Source organism: Anabas testudineus, chromosome 16 (genome assembly GCF_900324465.2).
Source record: "Anabas testudineus chromosome 16, fAnaTes1.2, whole genome shotgun sequence".
Lineage (NCBI taxonomy): Eukaryota > Metazoa > Chordata > Actinopteri > Anabantiformes > Anabantidae > Anabas > Anabas testudineus.
In genome coordinates this window covers 10202238-10229317 of record NC_046625.1, presented here as the reverse complement: position 1 = coordinate 10229317, position 27080 = coordinate 10202238, and the positions used below count along the sequence as shown (strand labels likewise).

Sequence of the window (27080 nt, the reverse complement as noted above, 5' to 3'; positions counted from 1 at the left end):
GGATCTGGTTTTTGAAGTAGGTATGTCTTGTTCTGATTGTGTCCAGTAGTTTTAAGAACTGAGAAGCTGCAGCACTGATTAGAGAAGACAGTAAAGTAACATCTGACTTTCTGACTTTATTCAAAATTGACTGAACTTTTTCCAAACAACATACTTGTATATGAGTTTTTATGTGTTTATATGTTTCCTACACACATACTTTGAATCTTTAGCACATTATTTACTATCTCCACCTGTTGCACTGCACTGGTTCATGTTCATGCAGGGGAGGTGCATCACGAAGGGATGTCGCCACCTCCTGGAATAAAACCGCAGCTGCCACATTAGACGGCGTCAGACACCTGACTCTGCCACAGGTGATGTCAACTTACAACCTTTTAGATGTGAGAAGAGAATATCAGATTCACAATTCTTCCTTTATGTCTGTACATATTATAAAATAAATAACTGGCACTTGACTGCAGTGCAACCCAGTCATCAAATAGAAATATCATATGAATATTTAACATAACAAGGAGTTCATTGAGTAAACACAACAAATCACCTTGCCTCATTTTTTTTTTATTGTGAAATATTTTGTTTTAGGAAGTCTTTTCCAAAAGGACATAAACACGTCATAAAAAAATGCACGGATGTCACATTTTCACTGTGATTTGAGGCATTTGAAAACCTAAATAGTTATTTTAAATAGTAAATTATTACTGTATTTAGAGTGATGGATTTGTTTACAAAAAAAGGGTTTCAATACTGACATTTTATGGTTAGATTTTATTCCTAATATATAAAAACTACATTGAAAAAAATAATTAGATAAATTAGTCATATTCCTCATCCTTCCTACATCAGTATTGCTAATTATAATATAATAATATTATATAATATAGATAATATTAGCTAATATGCTAATAGTCCCTAAATAGTACTTACAGAACTAAAAGTGGCATTTTATTTATTTATTTATTTATTTTTTATTATTATTTTTATTATTTAACTTCAGTACATTTCAGCAGTGGAAGAAGTACACACACAGCTTACTTAATTAAGGCGTAGAAACATCCCATTACAAGCATTTAAGTACTAAATGGAGCAAAAAGTAATTACCTTGTGTTCTGCTGTTTGCAAATGTCCTCTAAGATAAAGTCTTAACCTTAATTTCTTTTGTCTTATTAATTATTAAACCTGCAGATAAATGTAGTGGAGTAAAACTACTATCAGATCCAATAAATAGTAAGTAATTAATTCATGACTTCTATTATTATAGAGCTGGATACTACTCTGAAAGTAAAAACCTTCAATCTGTGTAATATGTGAATACATTACTTGACAAAATAGAGGGTAGTGTGATGGGGAATACTGGTATTTCTACAGGATGCAGTACTTGAGCAGATACTCTTAGTTACTCAGTTATTCCTCCAAGCTTGGAGCTTCCCATGGGTTTATTGCAGTAAGTGAAAGGCCTCCTCCACCTCCTCCACCTCCTCCTGTGTGAACACAGAGCAGGAATGTGTGATGGGCCTGGGTGTATGTAGGCCACTGATCGTCCTGCATGTGCTGCTCGGGCTTTGGCTTGAAAAGTTCAAGTCATTATTCTCCTGCTGCTGCTGCTGCTGCTGCTGCTATTCAGACGAGGTCCCGTTAGCTCATTGTTATTCTGACCGAGTGAGAGAGAGGGAGAGAGAGAGAGAGAGAGAGAGAGAGAGGAGAGAGAGAGAGAGAGAGAGAGAGAGAGAGAGGCTGGCGGTGGTTTCCAGCAGCGGGGAGCTGCGTGTACTGGCTGAACTGGGGGAGAGTTGAGTCGCTGGTTTTGTGGCCGGGCTTTGCGGGCGTGAAGGCATCTTGATAATCGGCTCAGTAATGAGAAGAGGTACTGAACGGCACCGAAAATCTGACCCCGATTCCTGGGAGTGAGGAGAGAGAGAGAGAGAGAGAGAGAGAGAGAGAGAGGAGAGAGAGAGAGAGAGAGAGAGAGAGAGAGAGGCCATGTGAAAAAGGGGTGGAGGGCAGTGAGATTTAGTGCTCTGCAGGATGAAACAACCCCCCACTAACTAACGGAGAGGGAAAGCAGCCTAATAGGAGGAGAAGAGGGGGGTGTTGTACTCTTCATTAAACACTCAAAGACGCGCAGGAAGCTTTTATCGTTTCCAACAATGAGATCAGAAAAGGTATGTAACTTCTCTCTCTTTTTATAAAGTAGCTGAATTATTTGTTTCTCTTGCACAAATGGAAGTCGGAGCTGAGATCAACAGGTAGCTGCTCCTGTCCCGCACCGAGGGCCAAATGGCAGGGTGCACACACACACACACACACACACACACACACACACACACACACACACACACACACACACACACACACACACACACACACACACACACACACTTTTATCCTACAGATTTATTTCCAGTTCTGCACCAGGGTAGACGTTTTCTACTTTTAATGAGACTTTCCATGTGTCTCTAAAAAGACTTGAACCTTTGATGCACTTGTTGAAATGGGATGAGGTGGTGTGGAGCTCTATGAGCTGATGTTTAAGTGAAAGCAACGATTTATTGCACAATTATCTGGTCGTGTTTCTCCTTCAAAACCAGCAAACAGAAAGAAACAACTGTTGCATGTGGTGCTGCAACAAACGATGCTGATAAACTGTCTCAGTTGATTGTTTAGACTATAAAATGTCTAATAGAAGTAAAAAAAAAACGTCCAGCTGGAAATTGGTTGTGTAAGTATTGGTTGTGGAGTATTTATTTAATCATTAATTTATGTTCTTTTTTATGTGTTTACATCCACTCACATTTGAAAAGACGTAAAGAGGTCGAAGCACATGAATGCACCTTCTGTATCAGCTCTCCAACCACCTGCAGACTTTTCCTGTTGCATCCTGGAACAAACACCACTTTATTTATCAGAATTAAAACACACACACACAAAAAAAGAGGCTTTATCTAACTTCACCCTTTCACTTTATCATTTTAAAGGTTGTGCTCAGTTATGTTTCAGACTAAATAAAACAAAGCTCTACTTTTTTTTTTGTCTTATCCTGCAGCCTTTACATCTCCCCTGACAAATCACAGACTCCACCAGGGTGGCCTTAATGAGCGAGAGTCTGGAAATGTTTTCTTTGTGTCATATAGCATTAGTCGATCTGGGTCAACGTTTTCTCTGTAATCTTGCTGTGATAACAAAGGAGGGCTGCACAGGGAAAACAGAGTGATTCCAGCAGGTCTTTTGCCTTCAAATCCAGAGTGGAAATCCTTTGGCCCTGGAGAAGTCCCCCTCTTGATCGTCCCCTCTGCCGAGGAAACAGTGTTGTCGCGTGTTTATTCAGTGCTCTGATGCATGTGACTCAGACTGGAAGAGCCCATTGTTCTTATCTGAGATGGTATAACTCGCCTGGCACACAAATCCAGGAGAAATGCTTGAGTTATCATATTGTTGTGATGTGATAGTAGAGAAGTTGGCAGCTGTAGCCCAGAGAGGTCCGTGTGAAAACAACCTGCTGCCCTCAGACAAAAACCCAAGATGGTGTGGCATCTCCATCACTTGTTGTGGTGCTTTAATGGCCTCATAGAAACGTAACAAAGTCAAGCCTTAAGAAAAAGAATAATTTATAGTATGTGAGACTTTTCTGCATAATACCTGCACCTGAGCAGGTGCGTGTATGGACCAATGACAGGGACTGACATATAATCCTTGTTTATTTTATCAGTTGTTACGGTTATACATCGTCAGATAATAGTGGAAAGTGAGCGCACGTCTGCCACTTTTCAACTACTTGTCTGACAATCTGTCCAAAAATTTAGGATCATTTATTACAAATAAAATCTGCACATCCTGATATTTGAGAAACTACAACCGGAGTCCAACAAACATTTTGCCTTTTTGTTATAAAATACACTGCCTCTCCAAAAAGAAGGTCCCACACTCTAATATTTCATTGGACCGCCTTTAGCTTTGATTACGTCACACATTCACCGTGGCATCGTTTCAATAAGCTTCTGCAATGTCACAACATTTATTCACGTCCAGAGTTGCCTTCTTTTTCACCACGATCTTGTGTTGATGATGGGAGTATTGGAAGTCTTCTCCAGCACATCCCAAAGATTCTCAGTGGGGTTAAGATCTGGACTCTGTGGTTGAGAATCCATGTGTGAAGATGACGTGTGGATGCTGCAACAAAGTACTGAATTAATTTCATATTCACTTTACAATGCAGCAAAATGTGCTAGAAGTGAAGAGTTGAGAAGACTTTCTGAAGTTACTATGAGTGGTGATGTTAAACACATTTAATCTTCACACCTTTTTTACCTCTTTTAGGGGATTTGTGCCAACTCTAAAGTTTAGGGCGCTGAACAACTGCAGGCGGAGACGATACAATCGAACATAGTGACAGTAAAAACCTGAGAGCGGCAAAATGTCTCGAACAGAAGAAGTCAACAAGATGACGGAAAATGTCTACAAGGTATAATCTTACTTTTAGTGATTCACAGATTTGTTTGTTGTATGCAGCACCATGTGTAGCTAAATGCCTAGAAACACATCGATTTACATGTGACATGTATTTCGTTGCCAACAGGGGATTTTGGACCAGTTCAACCCCAGTCTGAAGAACTTTGTGACTATGGGGAAACACTATGAGAAAGCTCTGACAGGTTAGTTGGTCACATACATAAAGCTGTTGATTTTAAGTCACTGAATCATTCAACAGTTTAAAACAAATATGTAATTTCTTTCAAATTATACAGAGTTTTTTATGTCCTCTCTACTTCAGGGGTAACCGTGGCTGCTAAGGGGTACTTTGATGCTCTGGTGAAACTCGGAGAACTGGCAAGCGACAGCCAAGGCTCCAAAGAGCTGGGTGAGTGGGCGGCTGGTGGACAGACAAGGGCCGCGTTGAGGAGAAAATAAAAATCAATTGCTTAAACACCTAATAAAGTTTATAGAGTCAACGCGACAGCTGGTGAGAAGCTGATTCTGCTGCGTGTGTTGGCGAGTGAGGAGATAAAGACGAGAGGGAATGAGGAAATGTAAAGAGAGAGGGAGAGAACAGAGGGAAAGGGAGAAAGTAGGGTCATTGTTGGGAGATTAACAACACCACATGATCTCATTGTAATGCTGAAAACAGCGGGGGAGGCAGGCAGGAGTGTCGGAGGGCGAGATGCCAGCCACCACATACTACAGGGCTCTGTGACCGAGTGAGGGACTCACAACTGACCACCACTTTGCAAATGAGAAACTGTGTCAAAGCTGCAGGTTTTATGACTTTTTAACTGATTTGGTGCCCGGATGCTGTGTGATGCATGTATATTGATGTTGATACTGTTGTGAAAAACAGTTATTAGTGCACAGATTTTACATACATGCACATTTCACGCCTCACAATAAACAGTTGAGTAGCTTAAAGGTGCAGTTTAACAAATCAATGTCTGAGTCATGTGACACTGATGCCTTCACTGCTGTGCTGCTTGTCACAGGAGACACGCTGTTTCAGATGGCCGAGGTCCACAGACAGATTCAAGTGCAGCTAGAAGATGTGGTAAGAGTCATCACTCAGCTCATTTCACTGTATTTATCAATAATAACACTGTGATTATTTGAATGTTAATGCATGGCAAAAGCTAATAGATATTTGAATGGTTTTGAAACCATTTCAAAAGATCCTGATGGTTAAATTATGTAAAATATAATGTAGAGCCCAGAATTTGGGCTTGGCATTAAAAAAAATAACACATTTACAAGCTGCTCTACTGAAACCTGCGTCAACAGCAGCACTCAGCAGAAACCTTTAATATAAACGTAAGTGTACTGTATTTGAATTGCTGCATATGGATTTTATCATCAACAGCTGAAACTGTTTCACTCTGAGCTGCTCGCCCAGTTGGAGCAGAAGCTGGAGCTGGACATCAAATACCTCACAGTACGTTAACATTCACCATCTCACACTCATATTTCCATATAAACACATATTATTTATGTACACATACTGACTTTTGAGTCATTGTGAGTGGGCCTTTGCTTTATTTAAAGATATGTTTACCTTTATTTGATAGAGAAAATAGAGAAACACACAACTTTATGCAAGCATTTATGCAACACATATTTCTAAATTATGGAAATAACTTTAAAAGATTTGTAATAGTCCAATATTCAAATGTTTCTAAGTGGTTGGTCTCAAATATCACATTTTCTCCAACACTTCTTTTCTACTTTCTTCTCAGGCCACATTGAAGAAATACCAGAGTGAGCGGAGATCTAAGTCTGAGTCCATCGAGCGCTGCCAGTCCCAGCTGAAGAAACTCCGCAGGAAGAGTCAGGGCAGTCGCCATCCGAACAAATATGGAGACCGAGAAATGCAGGTAACTGGAGTCCAAAGCTCCATGTGGTCAATGGGAAAACAGCAAACAATAATAATTTGTAATTATACAAATTGTAACAAGTAGTAAGTGAATGCATGTGTCTACGTGTTAGGTAAAGTGAGAAAGACACAGAGACCGTATTCAGTATTTCAGCAGATTTAAGAGCAGATTTGTGTGTTTATGTCACAAATAGGTCACTGTGAATACGATTAAAGAAAAATCTGCCTCAGCTGATATTTCAGACAATAAGCAACTTAGTGGGAAACGTTTTACTGGAAGAAATATGAATAAGACGGCGAGCGGATTCAGAAAAGTGTGTTTGATTACATGACAACTGTGGGTGTGTGTGTGAAACCTCGGACTTTTCCTTCAGTTTGTGGAGCTGATGAGTCGTCGTCAGGTTGAGCTGGACACGCTGGTCGCTGCAGGATACAAGTCTGCTCTCACTGAGGAGAGGAGACGATACTGCTTCCTGGTGGACAGACAGTGCTGTGTTACTAAACTGCTCATTAACTACCACTCCAAGGTGACTGCATAACATTTGTGAAACATTTATTTTGCCTCTTTTTATTATTTAAACTTGATGTTGAGGTACAATATTGAAATCTAGATGATCTCACTGTTCAAATTAAAGACATACAATTTACAATATATACAAATGTTGTGTTTTTCCTCTTTGTGCTTTTAAAAACAATCTAGGTAAGAGAGCTGCTGTCACAGAAACTGTCATCTTGGCAGCAGTCATGTTCTCAGCCGACCAAACTCCCAGAGCGAGCTCTGAATCTGCTGCGTCACACTGCACCTCAAAGCTCAGGGGCTGCTGGGATAGCTGAGGTCCTCCGCCACGCCAAGCTCGGCTCTGCTCAGCCAGAACAGGTCGGTGTTGATTTCAAATTTAAATTCTTTTTAAATATCAAGAGAAGAGTCTGTGTGGTGTATTATAAGAGAGGATATCAAATCCTTCCAAGTCAAAGGTTGTTAGTGTAAAGGTCAAATGAAGTAGAGACTGAAGATTTGTGTCCTTGGTTTTTCAGAGGCTCTCTGTTCAGGAGGTCCCTCCTCTGTTGAATGGAGACTCCAGTCGTTCCCAGCTGCAGCGCTCGCTCCCCTCCTCTTCCCAGAGTGACACCTGTGCTCCTCAGGGCTCCCCACAGACTTTCCGCTCTGCATCATCCATTGGAGGAGCTGCTGGAGGTTCATCCAGAGGAGCGTCACCTCCCCACAGCAGCTCACCCCTCAGTGCCTCGGTCAGCCCCCTCCCTGACAGCAGCGTCAGTGGTAGCGCCAGTCCGGCCACATCTACTCCCACGACGTCCGGCAGCTCAGCCCAGCAGAGCTCCCTCCTCCTGCCCACCAACACGACCAACCTCTCCCCCAGCCTCATCCCCTCCACGGTGATGTCACTGAACCAGATCTCCCCGGCCAGCAGCGTCTTGCATCCCATGACCCTCCCCATCCCACACAGTGCTCCTCACAGTCCTCCGCTGCCTCACAGTGCTCCTCTCTCCAGGGCCATGACTCCGGTGCAGCTACTGCACCAACAGGTGGGACCAGGAGGAAGCAACACTTCATCGCCGTCACACAATCCGTGGCTCCTGAAGGCTGCAGAGATGTGTGCAACGGCAACACTTCCATTGCCGAGGAGACCTGTCAGTGAAATGAGACTGGGCGGCTTCCAGGGAGGCAAGTCTAGTTTGCATTTTTCCGAATAATTGTGAGCGTCTCCATCCTCTCTCTCTCTCCTCATTTGTTTTCTTTTTCACCTCTTTTTAGGTTCCAGTCTTCCCAGGATGCTGCCGTTATCTGAACCTACACGTGTGGAAGCCATGTTTCCTCACAGTCCTGGAGCGTCGGAAGGTGGAGGAGTAGTTGGTGGGGCCTGTTTACTGCACTTCCTGGCTGGTGACAGCATCACCCTGCTAATCTCTGAGCCTAGAGATGGGTGGCACTACGGTCAAAATGAGCGCACTGGGCGGTAGGGTTACATTAAATTACAGTTTGCTTGGATGTGCAGTATCTCATAAAACCACTCATCATTTGCTCTCTAACTTTATTAATCTCATATACCAAAGCACCTCAAACTCTTCTGTATGTATGTGTTCATTAACAAATATATTCTCTAGCTTATAAACTTGCAGTTATCACATAAAACAAACATTTCCTTCACAGGAAAGGCTGGTTTCCTTTCTCCTACACTCAGCCGCAGCACAGTAAGCTGGATCACCTCGAGAGGTAGGTCATCGAAGAATGAACTTTGACACTCTCAGTGACAGAAATGCTTCCTTCACTTCTCTACAGCGCTATAGAGATTCCATCAATATATTAGTATGTTATGATAATATGCTTAGTTTTCATGTTAAAATGACACCCTTTCCTTTTTCCATCTGCTTTCTCGTTAAATCAAAACATCTTTAATGCCAGGCTCACAGAACACTGTTTGTCCCTCAATCTTTCCGCCGCTTTTTCCCAACATGCCCTCTTGCCCAACAGCATTGTTGATTAATTCAACATCACGTTTCCTTTGTCTCTTTTTCTGGTGTATTCTTTCCTCTCTGTCTGTGACCTCCCTTGTAGCTCTCTCTTCTTATCTAAAGCTAACAGCACCAGTACTGGCCAGCTCGACAAGCTGGTGTCCACAGGTCTCCCGGCCCTCACCCCCGAGTCGGAGGAGGAGCGCTCCCTTCCTCCCCAGAGGGTCAGCACCTTCCGCCCACGCCCGTACAGCATGGCCGACAGCAGCAAGGTCAGAAACATGAAACCTCTGGGAGGTCACAGCTCATGCTAATAAGAGATAGTAACATATGTTGTACATGGGGTTTAATAATAGTTATTGTTGTTTCTTCTGTATTTCAGATCACCTCAGAGTTGGTCTCTCCACCACCATCCCCAACCAGGTAAATTTATCCAACTAACAGGTACTCTAACTAAAGGGGCATCGCACATTACTTGACATTACTCCAGCCTGTGAAAATTGTTATTTTACGCTTTCTGTGGCATCAACAACAATTAAAGAATGGGGGAAACTTTGTATAAGAAAACCTACACTTAGAAGGGGATGCACTGAGTCTACCAGATGATGTCCCATCATGGGAACTGTGTGATCCTGTGTTTTAGAGTTTGACCCAGACCAGGGACCACATGTCGTTGTCCCCTGATCAAATTACTCTTTATTCATTAAGTTACATAACTTGATGTTGATATCCCACAGTGCAATAAAATAACTAAGATGATTGACATGGTCTGAATAAACTAATTCTCTATTTGTTTTCCCGGGGCACACTTTATTAGATTCTTAACAGTGGAGAAATTATACAAGCAACGGGATGTGACACACAACAAAGGCCACAGCTGGGGTCAAACTGGGGATATCAGAATGAAGTGATTAGTATTTTAAAGGGACCGGCCAGATTTGGTGGAATACAGAAAAGCTCATTTTCAGGCATTTTTGTTATGTGATTCACTTTGTTTTTATTGTTTCTTCATTTTAGGCTGAATCCATTTGCCAATGTACGACTCAGAAAAACTGTCACCAACGATCGCTCAGCTCCCATTATTGAGTAAGTGGTTGATTCCCACAGCAGCGATCCTGTTTTCTGGGCTCTGTCACATCCATCAAGCCTCAGGTTGAGTCCTGGAAACAGCTTGATGGCTTATGCAGTATTTCACGTGCCAGACTAGAACATTTTAAAATCAAACTCTAAAAGCTTATATGCTATGTGATCACAGTCCGTTCACCGGGAAGGGGTTAATAGGAAAAGAAAAAATTAGAAACATAACCACTGTAGCATCTGACAATTCTGTGTGAGTGAAATGTGGAGATTAAAATAAAATCTAGGCTAGTTTTTAATTGAACAGAAGTATAATATTTGACTATACTTAGCTCCTAACTGTATTGTGTATTGTCCAAAATTACTAATGTTTGTAGGTTTGTCCTGGCCTCTGGACGATCCCTCCTGTTTCTACAGTTCTACAGTGCAATTTATTCTCAATATAACCATTAATGTAGTTTTTTGATTGTGTTATTTTGTGCCATATCAAGGAATCTTGATAGGGACTGGCTCCTAATAGAAAGTGGTTTCACCTTGACTATAATGAAGTGGTACAGGAAGAGGACAGGCTCCTACTTTATGTTAAGTGCTATTGTATTTTTTTTTTTTAAGCTGCCAGATTGTTGCATTTTCATGAATGTTTTAATGAAGGTGATCCTTAAATCTATTAAAGTGTCTTTTCTATTTTAAAACATGGTGGCTTATAGCTGAGAGACACTTGGCATATTATATCAAAATTGACACATCGAGTAGTTTTTGTGTCATTTACCTTAAAATGACTGAACATGGACAGTGCTTTTTGACTGTAGACTAAAAAATTATTTTTGACATGTGCCACAACAGATTCTGCTGCTGTAAAGTAAATAATAGTTTTTATGAATGTAGATGTTTGGATTAGTTTGGATTTTTTTTTTTTACCTGAGCTCAAAATACAATGTAAAACACATTCTACCTTTTAATTTAGCTGACTGATCGGATGGTGGTATTATTGGAGGTGTTTTCTAGAAAGTAGCTTTTTGTGGAGGGATAAAAGTTTTAAGAATGAGAGATTTGCATGCTTAGTCTTCGGATTCGACGTCTTCTTGATTCCCTTCCAGTCCCAAATCAGGAGCTTTTCGACATCTAGGCTAGTTGATGTTAGCTGTGTTCACCAATCAGACTGAGCAGAATCTTCAAGAGAGATGTGAAAGCCAAGACAGACGATGTATTCGGAGTTTTATTGTGGAAATGAAGCTATGAAAGTGTTGAAGAAAGAATATGGGAAGTTGACCAGCGTCTGAGCAAGTGATCATGGTAAACTAGAGACGTCCAAAGTAATATTCTGTAGTTCTGTGTTCGCTTCTAGTAAACGGCAGTGTAAAGGTGAAATATTGTATCTGTGCAAAACTGTTTATTGTTTTATTTACTTTCCTGTTGTAACGACTTTGAGTTGCTGTGATATTTTAGCAGCTTTACAATTCAAGTAATCATCCACAAAGCATTGTAGAAAATAATTTCTAACATCACATATATTGCTTTGAATAGTGTGGCATTGTTTATAATTAATAAAGGCGACAGTAAAATAATGAAGCCAACGCTTACTTATGCTTGTAAATATAGCTTAAAACATATTGTTGTACGATGCCTCTTTGACTTTATAATGATGCTTCACTTTGGCAGAACATGGTGACTTTTTAGAAGCTGCAGAAACAGTAAACGTCCAACACTGGAAATGCAGCTGATGTGTCACATTTTTCTCCAGCTCGGAACAAACTGTAAAAAGACTAAAATCCAGAATGAAATATTGTCCACCTACATTTATTTTAATCAGCTTTAAACTGAAAAGATGATGATTGACTCTAAGTGAAAGTAAGGTGTGAGTATTCCGTATTAATGTAACCTGGATGGAGTTTGGTTTGATGAAATAATTTTGCCCATGGAGTTAATTATTAGAAAAACGTGTACACATTCAGCTTAGAAAGTACTGATGCAGAGAAATAATGTAGTATATGTAGAATGCAGAATTATATGTCAGAGAAGAAATTTGAGACAAAGTGAACAAAATTACAGTAAATCGACAGCATATTGTGTGTATGCATTTTCTTCAGGAGCACCCAAAGTCCAAACTCGTCTCCCAAAGTGAAGTTTCATTTCAACATTACACACCAATTACACACAGTTCCTTGGTTATGTAAAACAAAAATACAGCACTGTCATTAAAATGAAATCCCAGCAGAAGATATGATGATGATGACTTCTGCTGTCGAAGACATCTTTACTGAATAATGACGTGCTCTGAAATAAAAGGCATATTATATCACATCACCTTTTTGTTATGTTGTTATACAATAGATACAATATACCTGTATATCTATGACTGTGTTTGGAGCATGCAGTGCAAACATGGTATTCTAGCATCTTATTGAAGAATCATCAGTCCCATATTTATAAGTTTAAACTGTTAGGTTCTAACATTTAAATCTTAATATTCTGTGTTATTGTTCTCCTTTCGCTTTTATGCAAGCAGAATGATACTGGTATAAAAAAAGTCATTCATTTTCTTGTGGCATTAATCGGATTCCAGCTTTGTCCAGGACCAGGTTTATGTTGAAACTCTTGAGCTGCTTTATTAGATCCAAAAGAAATTTTAACCCTGAGTCGTATTTTCGGAAAGAAATTTTGTATTTGTCTTACTTGTGGGTGTGAGCCATTTTTCTACAAAGACAGCAGCTCATTTGAGATCTAAGTTAAGTTGACTTTTCAAAGTAACACTGTTCAATTAAGGCAATTTAATACTGTTTAACATGTTTGATCCCAGTGTATCAAATCCATCTAAACCAAACACTGAAACAAAAGTAGAATTAAATAGACCATCTTTATTGTGGGACACTGAGAAGGGGAGCAGCTGTGCAGACAGATATGAACAAGAGGAAAAGTACAGGTGTTGATTGTGAGAATGTGAAGTTATAGCTTTTTAAGCCAGTCCAGCCGGTCTCCCTTTTGTTCACATGGGTGAGCAGGGACATCAGGCATGTTTCCATCATCCCTGACAGGAACTGTATTAACAAAGAAAAAGAGAAATGTTTTAATGTTGGACTGAACACATATGAAATCAGATCAGAACTCTGAAGACAACTGAAGACTATTATGTGACTGTTTACCTGGGTAGTTGTATGGCATAGATGAATTGATCATTCCTGAATACTTTGAGAAAGGGCTTAGGAATGGCAAAGCAGAACCTGAGGAAATACAACTTTTTTTAATTTAACATACAGTACATAAAACTTAAAGTTTGAAGTATCTCGATAATTTTATTGCTGAATTAATTGACACTGATCAGATTGACTTTTTCCACAGTTATCAAACACAGAACAATATTAGGAGCTTTCTTCATATTTTACAAAAGAAAAAAATAATAAACGCTGAAATAAAAGCTGTAGACTATATTAACTGGCAGTGTCTGTTTTGGGCAACTAGGTTTTTATGTTGTACTAATAATTATAAAACAAAGTTAAATGTTAACTTTAAATGTGCTTTTATATGCCCCATTCATCTTTTTTCAGAACCTATTATATTTAGACAGCCAACTGTTTTGTTGCTTTTACTAGCTTAAAGGTTGTACCACAACATGCATGTTAAAAGTCTTAAATCCTGCTATTGGAAATCGTTTCTGGAAACTACAATGCCTTGAAATCGGAATTTTGTCAAACGAGGAAACTATGAGTGGTGATTTTGTAATGCCCGTTTACTCTTCTAGTCCACGTTATTGATTTACTTAAATGAGACTTCTAATCTACAACTATAGCGCATTACTATCATAAGGTACAATTGTTCAATGTTGTGCTTTCTGTCACACATTTTTGAAATATATTAAATGTACGATGCTGAAAACTGACCTACTAGTCCAATCACACAAGAGGCAAAGATAACCGGCTCCTTATTCCATGCATTTTTCAGAAAAGCACCAAATCCTGCAGAAACAAAAGCAAAGGCAAGTTGAAATCCTCCACATCTGACTATCAGCCTACGTTTAGCTAACGTTAGCAATAGTTAGCAACGCATCCAAGGTCACATTTTTCGTTTTATTTCGAATGAACATCATTTTGTTTAAGTAACTCTGACACTCAGTTAAAGACATTTAGGATATTTAAGTACGCATTAACATTATCTGGAAACACTGTTAACTGTAAATCAACCAGTTTAGCGTATTACAAATGACAAAATAGTCACATACCCGCCATGTTGTCTGGTGTAGTTGAACTGAGCGGGTGCTCATGGGAAATGTAGTGACACTAATTCCCTTGTGACGTATATGATCTGCGCCCGTCGCATGAAAACATTTGTTTATCGACGCAAGTGTGGAAAAAGCGATTCTTGCTTCGCTTTACCGTTGATTTTAACTACGTATTGTATTTGTAAACGTTGTTAATTAACCCGATAGTGTAGACATTAGCTCCAAGCGACAGTATATAGACAACACCGAGCTTTAGGAACAGTTTGAAGCGGATCTTTAAAACGTCCAGGTGAACAGACAACGCTGTCATTGCCCAGATCAGAAATGTAAGTACCTTGTTCGCCTTCAGACGGTGATGCGAAAGCTTTATCTAACGATATTATTCTAATTTATCAACCAAATTTCTATTTCATCACAAGTAACACATTCTTATGTGATTAAATCTTCTGACGTAGTGTGACTAGCAATATGAAATATTCGGTTTTTTTTTTTTTTAACGGGATGTTTTCACACTGGTGAAGCTGTAGCCTATTTAATGATCATTTTCTGTTCTTTTAGGGGAATTAGATAAACGATCATCAAAACTGGTTTATTTGCTTAATTACAATATTTCTGCACCAGATGTACATTTAACTGCTACCTAAACGCAGTGTGGCTATTTGTTTGTCTATCTTTATGGTCTGTAATCTCTCTTCCCTAGATGATGGAGGATTTCTCTGGCTTGGCTCTGCCTCCTCTGTTTGGAGGACACATCCTGGAGGCAGAGCTGGAGCCAGGGGGTGTAGAGCTCGGACCTGGGGAGGTAAGGTTGATGCACCAGAGTGAGCCTAGCTGCTTCCTGTATCACAAGTCATGTAAACAAAATTTTTCCCCTGTTGTACATTGCTGTCTGTACTCTCTAATATACCATCCTGTCTTGTGACTGTTAAATGTACCAAGTTATCAGATTATACTATTGTGTATTATTTATTATCTGAAACTGTGTTAAACAACTTAAATGCTAATAGTATTCAAATATTTTGCTGTGGCTATTTCTATACGTCCTAAACCTTACAGTGTAAAGTGCCATGAGGTAACACTGTTTGTTGTGATTTAGCACTATATAAATACACTGAACCAAATTAAATGTAATTAATTTAGAGACTTAACAACTCAAATTATCTTTTCATTTTTAACTAACTCCTTCCGTTTGTAAAACTCCACTGACACAGGTATCTTGACCACAACACAGAAACTTAAATGCTTTTTGTACAGGTGGAACTGGGCCCAGGAAGCAACGAGCTGCTGGAAAGCACAACACAAGATGATGAAGAGAGAAGAGCTCTTGATAAGAGAAAATATCTGGCTCTGAACAGGAGATGTAAAGAGATTGAACAGGTGTGTGAGTTTATATGTTTATGGGTTATGAAGCACACACACTTCCTGCCTGTATTTCTTGTGGAACTTTGAAAATGGGTTATACTGAGTGTAGTAGCATTTAGTGCCTGACTTCTCTCCTCTTTAACCAGGTATGTTTTTTAAACCTTTTTAAATCTAGTCATGATTTTGTATCTATAGAGTGAGCTCATATAGTTGCCTATCACAATATACAACGTTTAATGTATAACGTTTCAGAAATCAGTCAGTCCATCAGTCTTTACTCATTTACCAATAATGACAAAATATAAGCACATTTTTAAACTGTTAGCATCCTTAATTCCTAGACTTTTAAAATGTAAGTAAAAAGAGAAGTGATGTAACACAGAGGTAAACATGACTCTGTCACTTTTTTTGAGTTTGACACAAAGGCCTGAAGGATGGAGTGCTGCTTAGAGGGTTGTCCTTGCTTCGCTGAAGCTCTGTTAGAGTGACAGTTGGGTTCTTGATCACCCCCTGAAGAGTCCTGTTGTTTTATTTCACAATTATTGAAACCACTGTGCTCCTCAAAACTCAGAATGTCAGAAATTGATTTATACCCCTTCCCTGATCTGTGACTCACCACAACGTTATCATCGAGGTCCACAGAGAGTTCATTGGACTTTTAAACTTTTAAAATGACATCTTGTTATGTGACACAATGAAGTGTGCAACACCTGAGGCATTTGAAGTCGTCATATGTATTTTTAATAAATACTATATTTATAATTATGAAATAATTAGTGGTTCTCTGCACCACTTTGTAAACAGTTGCACGTGTTTTGTTCAGGTGAATCAGAAGATTCTCGGCCGTCTTCACCAAGTCCAAAGAATAACAAGACGATTGAAGAAAGAGAGACGGTATAAAACTTTAAATATATATACATTTTTATTTTCTGATGTTTCCCACTTTATAACTTAGAATTCTGGTATTCATAAACAGATTCCTTATGAAGACTCTTGATGCTCATGGGGATGACTACAGAAATGCTCAGCTCACTATACTTTTAGAGGTGAGAATTTGATCAGTAGGTTGGGAATCGGAATGAGGTTCAGAGTCCTCCATTCCATGATAACCATGATACTGGAAGTGGGGTGAGAGGTAATGTGTCCAAAATGCTGCAAGTGATGTCTGATATAATTTAGATCTCTGTAACTACCAGTCAGTGTCCCGATCGCAATGATGCAATTCACTGTGGAAATTCATCTGCCTTGATTATGCATTACATTGCACAATATACACTTAATAAACTATGGCCAGGATCTTAGTTATTGCAACTAAGTGGTGACAATTCCCTAACAAATTTGAAATGAATGAAATTTTCTGGCTGCTTATCCATCCTGACGATGGCTTTGATTTGAAAACAACAAACGAAATACCATTTACATTTGTTTTGTTTTCTTTATGTTCTTTCAGGAAGAGCAAGGAGCCCATTTAGATCCTGCTGTTGGAGTAGAGGATGACGGACTCAATGGTCTGTCTGGTTCCACATCATCTACAGTGTTGCATCATAATTCTGTAGCAAAGAAGAAGAGGCATCGAATTCCAAGGCAAGAAAAGGATAAAGACCCACAGGTAGATAAAGAAGGCTGCTATGGGGCTGCAGTCCATTCTGGTATACTTAGACACTGCTCACTTTCTTACAATTATCTTCTTGTTTCTGTGTGATTTGGATCAACATGTAGCTGTGGGTGAATGAATTACTAGTTTTTAAAATGCAGATATTTTCATAAATCTAAACTTTAAGACATTGTGGAATAGTTGGTTTGATGTAAACCGAGTTTCTGCTTCTTTCCCAGACTGAACCAGACATGTCAGTGTTGGCAGACACACAGTTTGGAGAAATGCCCAGTCCAACCTCTCTTTCTCACTGATCATTGCACTGCCCTGGATATAATGATGACTAAGGAGCACCCAGTTTCTTTCATTAATTCTTCAGTAGATTCTGTATGCTGCTTCTCTTGTCGAGCCAGGTTTTGCACTGTTTGTAGTTTTACTTGAAAATTGTTAAGAGATTGAGTTCATGCAAGGTAAAATGTAATGTTACTTACCATATACACACATATATTTTGTACATATCAATTTTCTGTTTTTACTGTTTTTCACTGAGAGTTGGTGACAATACATAATTATGACCGCAGATACAATTAAAGTAAGGTAGACAACTTTGACAACATCTGGTCATTATGAATGATTGAGTTTTTTAAATCTCACCATAAAAACAATATAAAACTACAACTACTAAAACACTGCCATTATCAGTGTATATTTGGTTATTGGATTGCTTTTTTTTTGCGTGTGTGTGTTTGTATTTTATTTTTTATTTGTAGAACCGAGCCTCACAGTCTTCAGATGATTGTATTTACTCAGTTGTCTTGGAGATTAGTTTCTTCTTGTCGCCAAGGATAAATGAAAGTCTAATCTAAATCAATGATCTGAAATATGCACACAGAAATACAGTGTTTTAAATGTGATTTCAATTTGTAGTTTTGGTTTTTATGTCGAGCATCCTGCTGCTGAACCAATGGTTGGCGCCCAGGCCAGAGGAAGTGTCGCAGTGATGGGCGTGACATCTGTCCAATAAGATCTCAGAGGTTCGTTTTAGGGCGGGCTTTCAGCGCGGAGGTGGGACTTGACTTACCGTCCATCTTCAGCTACAGTAGAGTGAGCGAGCTTGTCGAAAAGAAAACACAATTTGGAAGTAAAGAAGACTTTCTGGAATTAGTTTTGGCTGTATTTGAAAAAGACAAACGAAAGCCCATATCCTAGGTAAATGTCGTAAACAAATATAAATCTAGATGCTGGGGTTGACCCAGTTTCCCTTTTTCCTAAATTTGGCTAGCTGGCTAGCTAAGCTGCTAGCTAGCATTTTATGCATTAACTAGCTAGGCAGACAGTTAGCCATATTAGCTAGCAGGTTATACGATTAGAACGGAATCTGATATATTGTGCCTTTCACAACGCAAAACCACAATATAAAGCTACACTGGACCCCAAAATAATGATGCATGAATATGAAGTCCAGTCATCAACGTGCTGTAGTTGTTTTGAAACGGGCCAGTTAGAAACCGAGCGAGGTGGACGAGCTAAGCCACTAGCTAGTGTTAACGTTAGCACAGTATCGTTAGCTGGCTAGGTTGCTAATTTTAGCTGGCAACCATGTCAGTCATGTTAATAACATTAGCAAAATCATCTGCGTTCGCGAAAACCAAAAACGAAAACGACAGACAAGTGGTCATACAAAGTTCTTGAAGAGATAGCGGTATTTGTGCAGCTGACGTTAACTGATCAGCTAGCTGGAGTTAACGTCAGTTCCACTATATGGAAGCCGATGTGCTGACGGTTATTTTGACGGGGTTTCTGTCTGGTTTGGACCATAAATTGTTACACATTTTGTTTTTTCACATAGACAACTTTGTGACAGACGGAATGTGGACAGTGTCGTAGTCAGAGCCATGGCTGACAAGAGAAAACTTCAAGGTAAGACAGTTGGTGAAACTGTCACCAGTTTTGTTGCACACTATCCATCACACAGTCCAGGCTGGCATCCTGTACAGAGAACAATGGGAATTAGTTCATCTATTGCTTTTTACTTATGAATGACTTTGGATGTTGTTATTCTAAATCTTCTAACTTTTACCTCCACAGGTGAGATCGATAGATGTTTGAAAAAAGTATCAGAAGGTGTAGAACAGTTTGAAGATATTTGGCAAAAGGTGAGAACTTTTACTTTTGTAGATGTATTATTTCAAAAACATATTCGGTGAAACTTATACCATGTTATCTATTTATATACAATCTAGCTTCACAATGCAGCCAATGCAAATCAGAAGGAAAAATATGAGGCTGATCTCAAGAAAGAGATTAAAAAACTACAGGTAAGACAAATTAATACACATTTTCCTTTATCTGCATTTTTAATCAATAATGTCTGTGTTTTCAAAAAATGAATACTTACACTGTCAAACCTCTTCCCAGCGATTGAGAGATCAGATTAAGACATGGGTGGCCTCAAACGAGATCAAAGACAAAAGGCAGCTAGTTGATAACCGCAAACTTATAGAGACGGTATAGTCCTTGGTTTTCTCACCTTGTTGTTTTTTTGTCATATTAAATCACATTACAAAATAGGTCTTATGGAGTCTTTCTTTCCTCAGCAAATGGAGCGGTTCAAGGTTGTGGAACGTGAAACAAAAACAAAAGCCTACTCTAAAGAAGGCTTGGGGCTCGCTCAGAAAGTGGATCCAGCTCAGAGGGAAAAGGAGGAAACGGGACAGTGGCTAACAGTAATTCATCAAATTTAATCAACACTTAAGTGAAAAATAAACCTGTAATATTTGTGAAGGAATGGTCAAGAAACTAGAAAGCAATTATCAAGTAAGGCATAAAGAAATTGTCATTAAATCTGCTATTTTATAACTTCTTTCTCACCCACAGAATACGATAGACACTCTAAATATGCAGGTGGATCAGTTTGAAAGCGAGGTGGAATCTCTTTCAGTTCAGACCAGAAAAAAGAAGGGCGATAAAGAGGCAAGTCACCAGTTCAAGGATGTTTATTTCTCCATACGCAAAATGATGCTCTAGTTCTCACCTTTATACTATGCTTCAGTCTTATAAAAGATCTGCTAATTTTTATTGTGAATAACATGTTTCTCTTCTGTTATGTAGAAGCAGGATCGTATTGATGAGCTGAAGAGGTTGATTGAGAGGCATAGATACCACATTCGCATGCTGGAGACCATTTTACGAATGCTAGACAATGACTCTGTGCCAGTGGATGCGATCCAGAAGATCAAGGACGATGTTGAATACTACATTGATTCCTCCCAAGACCCAGACTTTGAGGAAAATGAATTCCTGTATGACGACTTAGACCTGGAAGATATCCGTGAGTTGGAACCCGGTGGCGTTTTTTTCGTAGGGGACTACATGGGAGAAGTTATAACAATATCTGACAGTGGACTCTCTCCTTTCTTTCTGTTGTAGCTGCAGCATTAGTCGCAACCTCTCCATCAGGTCAAGGCAACATGGACGATGAGATGTATCTTCACTCCAGCTCCACTCCTCCTTCCACCACCTCTTCCTCACCTATCCCTCCATCCCCAGCCACTTGCACTGCGGTAAGTCCTTGTCTTGGTATGATCAAAAGCTTTGGTTGAGGGTGTTAAAGGCATGCTGGGAATTTACATTTTGCACATATCCATTTCTTAAGTTTGCATTTAGTTATCTCTTGTACAAACCCAATTGTGTTAATCCACTGGCTGCTATGCTGAATCAACATTTCAAAAGTGGATTGTCATATCAAGGTATCTCCTCCTATAGGAGAACTCAGAGGACGATAAGAAAAGGGGACGGTCGACAGACAGTGAAGTTAGTCAGGTGAGAGGTTTTCATCTGTGCTGTGTCTGTAGATGAACAGATTAGTTCACCCTTGGCCCTGGAGAGTGTCGGTGGCTGAAGGCTTTTGGCCTCTCAGGCACCTAAATGAAACAAGTTTTCTCTGTGGGACCATGGCTGGAGACTTATGATATATTTTGTACCATCTCCTGTTTATAAGGGTTTAGAATTAACATTGCTCCTTATGCACTTTGTAGAGCTGTAGTAGACATTTAAAATCTTGTCTCTGAAATGCTTCTCTCTGGCGCTGTAATTTTCAGTCACCTGTGAAAAACGGCACCCCATCCTTGCTATCTTCCTTCTCTTCCTCTACCACCTCTGGGTCCTCCTCGTCCTCCTCCCTTGTGTCCATGGCCAGTGTTGTTGGAGGTATTTCTGCGGTTCCGACAAGCAACAGTCTAATAGGAAGCTTCAGCAGTGCAGTGCAGCAACATCAGCATCAACCTGCACTACAACAGCAACAACCTCAGCCACCAAACCAACCACAGCAGCAACAGCAGCAGCCACCTCAGACAAAATCCTCTGTCCCTTCAAATAACACCCCCAGTCCACCGAGCAATCCTCTACTCCCAGCTTCTTCTGCCCCCTCTCTACCTACACCCAGCACACCCAGTTTATCAACTCCCAACTCTCAGTCTCAGCCAACGTCTGGGTCCAACCCTGCATCCAGTTTGGGACTTGGGCTGGGGCTGGGTTTAAGCAAAGGTGGAATGACGGGGACCAGCACTGCCAACCAAATGTCTGGTTTGGGCCTCAGTGGCCACTCCTCTGCTCTAAACACAATGTCAGGGCTCATTTCAGGCTCGACGCCTGCCCCTTATGCTCAGGCAGCCGCACCAGGAGGTTTGGGTTTGAGCAGCACCACCCAGTCTAGCATTTCCATGGAGAGCAACACTTCCATCCCCACCTCTGGCTCCAGTGGAGTCACCACCAACGGGGCGGGGACAGGGCTTGGTTTGCTTGGCTCAAGTCCTGCTCACAGCTCTCTGAGTGGGAGTATTTTGGGCCTGGTTCCTGGGCAGAGTGTAGTCCCAGGTGGCTCTCAGGTGCCCCCGAGTACTGTCAGCACTACCTCTGGAGTAGTTGGCATGATGGGAGGCAACGGAGGGAATGTCGGAGTGGTTGGAGGAGTAGGGGTGAATGCGGCTCCTGCTAGACCACCAAGTGGACTAAAGCAAAATGGAAGCACAAGTATGTTAACCCGTTTTTTGTGTTTGAGATGGGAAAATGTGTTTTGTATGTAAAAGCTTCTCTTATTACAACCTTTCCCCCACCTGCCATTAGGTTACAGTGCTGTTGTGGCAGAGAGCTCCACAGAATCAGCTCTAAGCACACCGAGCCAGTCACAAAGCAGCCAACCCTCATCTCTCAGTTCTTCAACCAGTCAGCCGTAAGTTATTTTCTTGAGACTCAGCATGTTTCTTCTTGTTCTGGTTATGATGGTTTCTTACTTTGTATTGTTGTCCCCTGTTGCAGGATGGACAACGGCCCCAGTTTAATCAGCTCCATCACTCTGCCTCCCAGCTCTCCGTCCCCCTCATTCTCAGACAGCACACCTGGAGGAGGAAGTCTTCTCAATGGCCCCCACTCATACACACAGGCCTCTGAGGGCTTGAAGGTGAGCTGAGCCGGCAAGTCAAGTTATGTGACTGACATAAAGCTTTTTGTCAGAAAAACTTTATAGTATAACTTTGAAGCCAGATTTCAAAACCAGATTTCCTCTGTAGATTGTAAAACAAGACCAGTCTTGTTGAAATTCTGAGAAAGATGTGAGTTGTACAACATAAAGCTTTGTCGAATTAATTAATTGGATGAGGAATCTGCCATCATATTACACTGAGGAACACCTCTCATTATGGTTTCCTGATGAGATCTGCAGTGTAAATATTAAATTGTCAAACGTCAATTTAGACAAGTTCTTAAAGGACTCCCAGGAATGCCTGAGTGCTAATAATTAACTAGCAACTAGATTATTTTTGAATTACCAAATAGCTGTACTGGCAAGGATAGACTTTTGGTTGGAACGTGACTGGTGGATGTTAAATATGCGTAGCTGTAAATTTCAACTGTTAAAAGTTCCCAGGCCTTCCACAATCCTATGTTCTAGGCCACAGTGGTACAACGTAATATAAATCATGTCATGGCAAGATATTTCTGGACTTACTACTTACTAAAGACCATAGCTTTCTCTAGGTCTATTCACTACAAACACCAGAAACAGTGCTGGATACTGTGTAAATGTAAAGCTTAGTGCAATCTGCAAGCACACACTACCAATAGTAGACAACATCAGATGAGTTTTCACCTCGCTCTGTGTAGTGGATCTAGTGCAGGTCATCGTTAACACTTGACTGACTGGTTTGTAGGTAAGTCTAGCAGCTTTAATAGTAGTTTGTTGTCAACTCCTTTTCCTGCTCCAGTGATGCTCCTATACATTTTCTTCTCCCTTTCCAACTTAAATTTCCTTCATCATCCACGTTCTCATCTCGTCTCCATCCCCACTTCAGGCTCCTGAGCCTCTCAGTTCTCTGAAAGCGATGGCTGAGAGAGCAGCGCTAGGATCAGGCCTGGATGGAGAAATTCCCAACCTGCACCTAACAGACAGAGGTCGGAATGGTCAGATATCATTTCTACACTCACTTACTGAAGAATAATCATCTGTTAGCCTTTCCTACCCTACCAGTCTTACCAGTTACTTAGAAGGAAGAAGAAGAAGTGTATTTACTCTAAGGCAAAGTTTAACAACTGTAATAGTTAATGATGCTATATTTGCAATTTTGGATTTTTATAGTCTAAATTATTCATCAGTTAATTAAATTGTCAAAATTATAGTAAATCATTATTTGTTATAGTATTAATGAATGTATGATGCTCTGTAAAGGGTCACTACATGATTAAATAATAACAATCTTAAAATGATGCGATGGAAGAGAGCAGGAGATGCCTGAAGAGTCCATCATTATAAAATTGGGGTGACCTTTTATTCTGTCTTCTTCCTGTAGATATCTTCTCTAGCTCATCTGCAGCACCTGGTACACCTGCTGCCCCTCAGCAGTCTGTGTCGGAGGTCAACATCCCCCCCTCGCTCGGGGTCTGTCCGCTGGGCCCCACTCCACTCCCCAAAGACCAGCTCTACCAGCAGGCCATGCAGGAGGCTGCATGGACACACATGCCACACCCCTCAGACTCTGAGAGGATCAGGTAAAGACACTGTAGTTGTAGTAGTAGTACTTCTTACTGCAATTAAGATACAGTTTTTGTGGTTTTATGATTTAAAAAAAATACGAAAACAAATTGTGTCACAGTTCACTTGAATAGTTAGTGATGATACATATTCTGTTGATAATGGTGAGTTAAAGCTCAAGTTGAGTCCACTCTCTTTGTTGCTCTGCCACTTTCTGTCTGACCCTTCAGGTTTTTCTCATGATTCTCCAAAACTTAGTAATGAAGCAGAATAATTGATCTTCTCTGGTTAAAATAGTATGCTGTAGTCAGACTCCTTGGCAGGCCATTCATACTGTGATATGTCTGGACCATATTTTTGCAAGTTAAATGATGTAGCTTTAACAGTACACGTACACATTAGTTATGTTTTTTCTCTGCTGTATTGCTCATGAAGTTTGATCTTCTTATTCTTAACATTAACATTCAGTCAGTATTTTAACTGTATTATGGATTTGTGTGTGGATCTGTTTGTTTGGTTCGAGAGATGCTGGTTTGCTTACTAGAAACTTGTCTGTGTGGAGTTTTGATCAGTTTGCAATGGATTTTTAATTTTCTGTGTTTCTGTCCTGAAGGCAGTATCTGATGAGGAACCCATGTCCCACCTTGCCCTTCCATCATCAGATACCACCGCACCACTCTGACTCCATAGAGTTCTACCAGAGACTGTCCACAGAAACTCTGTTTTTCATCTTCTACTACCTGGAGGTAACACACACACATACATGTTTACAGTTCATCTGCCTTTTCCCTTTTCTGGGATCTTTTAAAGTCTTGCTTTTAAGCTTAATGGCTTCTTCAACCTCCTGCTCTCCAGGGCACCAAGGCTCAGTATCTGTCTGCCAAGGCTCTGAAGAAACAGTCGTGGAGGTTTCACACCAAGTACATGATGTGGTTCCAGAGGCACGAAGAGCCCAAGACCATCACTGACGAGTTTGAACAGGTACATCTTCACAACATTTCATTTTCATCGACATTGAAACCAGACAAAGGACTTGTTTATTGATTTGTGGTTTATGTTGTGGTTTTGATTTATTAATGACCGTTTCCACTCTGCTCTTAATGCAGGGCACTTACATTTACTTTGACTATGAGAAATGGGGCCAGAGGAAGAAAGAGGGGTTCACTTTCGAATACAGGTACCTTGAAGACCGAGACCTGCAGTGATGGACGGAGGGACGCGAAAGGACAAAGAGACAAAAATGTGCTGCTGTTGACATTCCGAGACTGAACTCCAAACTGTGGATAGAGATTGTGATGTGTAGTAGAAATCCTCTCCTGAAAGGAGACTGGTGTCTGTATAGGCTGCATCCCGACATGAAGCCCTTGCTCCTTGTGTAGCACTCTGCTTTTCACAAAAATGCCCCATGGGCCTGTTCAAATGCACCGTGCTGCATGAGAGAGGAGGGTCCTCATTAGAGATCTGCGTTTGTGCCTGTCTGTGTGCACACTCAGTATGTGGCATTAGGAAAGCCTACCCCATGCATGTTTCTCATGTTTTTGTTTTCTTTTTCCGTTTCAACAAAACACTCTGTACCACAAACCCAACATGAGCCTGGAAGCCTTTGACTTGATACAAAACAAACCTTGAATTTGATTAACTGCCCATCTTGTATTTACTGTAATTTGGTGGTTTAGAATGGGGACATACAGTGGACATTTAGTCATGGTAGGAGCGGCTTCTTTTAAGACCCTACGATGCCTGTTGAATATGGTCACTATTAGAGATAGTGAGCAGTTATCAATAGTTTTATTGATATTGTCTTGGTCGATTTAAAACGCTGATTGAGAGTGACCACAGGGCCTCTTCCTGTGACAGGGAAAGAGTCCTTATTGGACATGGATTAAATTGCTATGCAATTGAACTGGTCTCTGACTCCCTCTCTTTACAAATAAAATGTTTTTAAGTTAACCTGTCAAGAAAATGCATCATTATGGCGCATTCATGTTTGTGACAAATAAACTTGTAAAATAAATTTAAAAACTAGGGTTTGGGTCATTCATCTACTTGATGTTTGATTCTTACGATTGAGGTATTCTCACCACCCTCAATACAAAAGGCGTAGCTAATGTATCTCTTCCCAAAATCACCTTTAATTACTCAAAATACACAGAACTAGGGATTAGTCATTTAAGTCAACTTCCCATCTTTAGTTAGTTTGGTCCTCTTCTGTTACATCATCCTGAAATCCACCGTGTTCAGTTTACCACCTGGTATTTTAAGGGAGAACCCTACACAGTGAATGTGCACTGACAAACTTGTTTACATGTAGAGTGAAAACAGAAATTCTGGTGGTAGATTTAACTCGTGGATTGAATAGGAGAAGTCTCGTGGTTGTTCATGTGCTACCCTTAAGAACAATAAGATTTATTCTGGTTCTGGGTCTTGTGTGGGACAGATCCCATGCTTTTCCTGGCAGTTTGAATGGGGAGAGTGTTAAACTGAATCAGATTTTTCCGTTTAAGCAACCATGAAAACTTCAGATCTGTATTGCAGTTAAAATTTTATGTTATGTGTGAATAGTTTTCAGGCTTTTTTTGGAAAAGGGTGTGGAAAAAAAGGAAAATACAGCAAAGTTATGAGAGATTTGCCTTTTACAGATTCTATTTTTTGGCTTTTAAGGTTTTGAGAAAGGGAAGGTCAGTTAAGAAATTGCAAAAATGTGAATTTCAAGTATTTACACTTTTTTTTCCCTCATCACAGTTCTGCATGGGAGATGTCATAAACAGGGTTATAACAGGATTGTACAATTTCAATAAATACTTTTAAGAAATGACTTGACAGTGTGTGTAAAGTCCTGTCATTCCTACAAGGATTATTATTTTAATTTCTCATTTTATAAGTTTGGTGCAAAATTAATTTGATTGAATTACTTTTAATTAATGGCTATAATAATTTAAAAGGGTATGAACATCACACTAATGTATTCATATTTTGTGTGCACAAA

General features: G+C 40.1%; 4 protein-coding genes across 5 annotated transcripts; 3 read left to right on the top strand and 1 right to left on the bottom strand.

Annotated features, from left to right (window-relative positions):
- Positions 1-2004: 2004 nt before the first annotated feature.
- zgc:158689 (I-BAR_IMD_IRSp53 and SH3_Irsp53_BAIAP2L domain-containing protein) lies at positions 2005-12604 on the top strand. Its single transcript, XM_026371889.1, has 15 exons — positions 2005-2162; positions 4315-4459; positions 4574-4649; positions 4769-4855; positions 5472-5533; positions 5843-5914; positions 6216-6353; positions 6727-6879; positions 7053-7229; positions 7388-8040; positions 8134-8328; positions 8523-8585; positions 8928-9096; positions 9207-9247; positions 9842-12604. Exons 2-15 carry the CDS (start codon positions 4412-4414, stop codon positions 9912-9914), a joined length of 2007 nt encoding a protein of 668 aa, XP_026227674.1. The 5' UTR covers positions 2005-2162; positions 4315-4411; the 3' UTR covers positions 9915-12604.
- A 132-nt stretch (positions 12605-12736) lies between these two features.
- On the bottom strand, positions 12737-14212 carry ndufa3 (NADH:ubiquinone oxidoreductase subunit A3). Its single transcript, XM_026371887.1, is given in 5 exon segments — positions 12737-12936; positions 13042-13119; positions 13777-13851; positions 14115-14175; positions 14177-14212. Coding segments are annotated over 5 exon segments (342 nt in total). The 3' UTR covers positions 12737-12844.
- tfpt (TCF3 (E2A) fusion partner) lies at positions 14212-18073 on the top strand. The gene is made up of 7 exons (XM_026371883.1): positions 14212-14440; positions 14815-14916; positions 15369-15491; positions 16300-16370; positions 16453-16522; positions 16927-17085; positions 17310-18073. The coding sequence occupies exons 2-7, from the start codon at positions 14815-14817 to the stop codon at positions 17382-17384; spliced, it is 600 nt and encodes a 199-aa protein (XP_026227668.1). The 5' UTR covers positions 14212-14440; the 3' UTR covers positions 17385-18073.
- Positions 18074-18140: 67 nt separating this feature from the next.
- Positions 18141-26909, top strand: cnot3a (CCR4-NOT transcription complex, subunit 3a). 2 transcript variants are annotated; one of them, XM_026371850.1, is made up of 18 exons: positions 18141-18279; positions 18920-18990; positions 19159-19226; positions 19314-19388; positions 19489-19578; positions 19668-19796; positions 19948-20043; positions 20182-20401; positions 20500-20633; positions 20836-20892; positions 21171-22101; positions 22195-22300; positions 22387-22528; positions 23418-23517; positions 23913-24111; positions 24708-24840; positions 24950-25075; positions 25201-26909. In XM_026371850.1, exons 2-18 carry the CDS (start codon positions 18966-18968, stop codon positions 25297-25299), a joined length of 2730 nt encoding a protein of 909 aa, XP_026227635.1. In that variant the 5' UTR covers positions 18141-18279; positions 18920-18965; the 3' UTR covers positions 25300-26909. The 2 variants fall into 2 exon arrangements, with proteins under 2 accessions (XP_026227635.1, XP_026227634.1); XM_026371849.1 differs by having other exon boundaries at positions 23418-23526.
- Positions 26910-27080: the final 171 nt, after the last annotated feature.

What these genes read in the sequence shown, in the direction of transcription:
- zgc:158689 (XM_026371889.1), top strand. Translation starts at nt 4,412, where the DNA reads ATGTCTCGAACAGAAGAAGTCAACAAGATGACGGAAAATGTCTACAAG. An exon ending in GCATGGCCGACAGCAGCAAG is followed by an intron (nt 9,097 to 9,206) that starts GTCAGAAACATG and finishes TCTGTATTTCAG; the next exon opens with ATCACCTCAGAGTTGGTCTC. An exon ending in CCACCACCATCCCCAACCAG is followed by an intron (nt 9,248 to 9,841) that starts GTAAATTTATCC and finishes TCTTCATTTTAG; the next exon opens with GCTGAATCCATTTGCCAATG.
- tfpt (XM_026371883.1), top strand. Translation starts at nt 14,815, where the DNA reads ATGATGGAGGATTTCTCTGGCTTGGCTCTGCCTCCTCTGTTTGGAGGA. An exon ending in TAGAGCTCGGACCTGGGGAG is followed by an intron (nt 14,917 to 15,368) that starts GTAAGGTTGATG and finishes CTTTTTGTACAG; the next exon opens with GTGGAACTGGGCCCAGGAAG. An exon ending in CGATTGAAGAAAGAGAGACG is followed by an intron (nt 16,371 to 16,452) that starts GTATAAAACTTT and finishes ATTCATAAACAG; the next exon opens with ATTCCTTATGAAGACTCTTG.
- cnot3a (XM_026371849.1), top strand. Translation starts at nt 18,966, where the DNA reads ATGGCTGACAAGAGAAAACTTCAAG. An exon ending in CTTAGACCTGGAAGATATCC is followed by an intron (nt 20,402 to 20,499) that starts GTGAGTTGGAAC and finishes TTTCTGTTGTAG; the next exon opens with CTGCAGCATTAGTCGCAACC. An exon ending in AACAGACAGAGGTCGGAATG is followed by an intron (nt 23,527 to 23,912) that starts GTCAGATATCAT and finishes TTCTTCCTGTAG; the next exon opens with ATATCTTCTCTAGCTCATCT.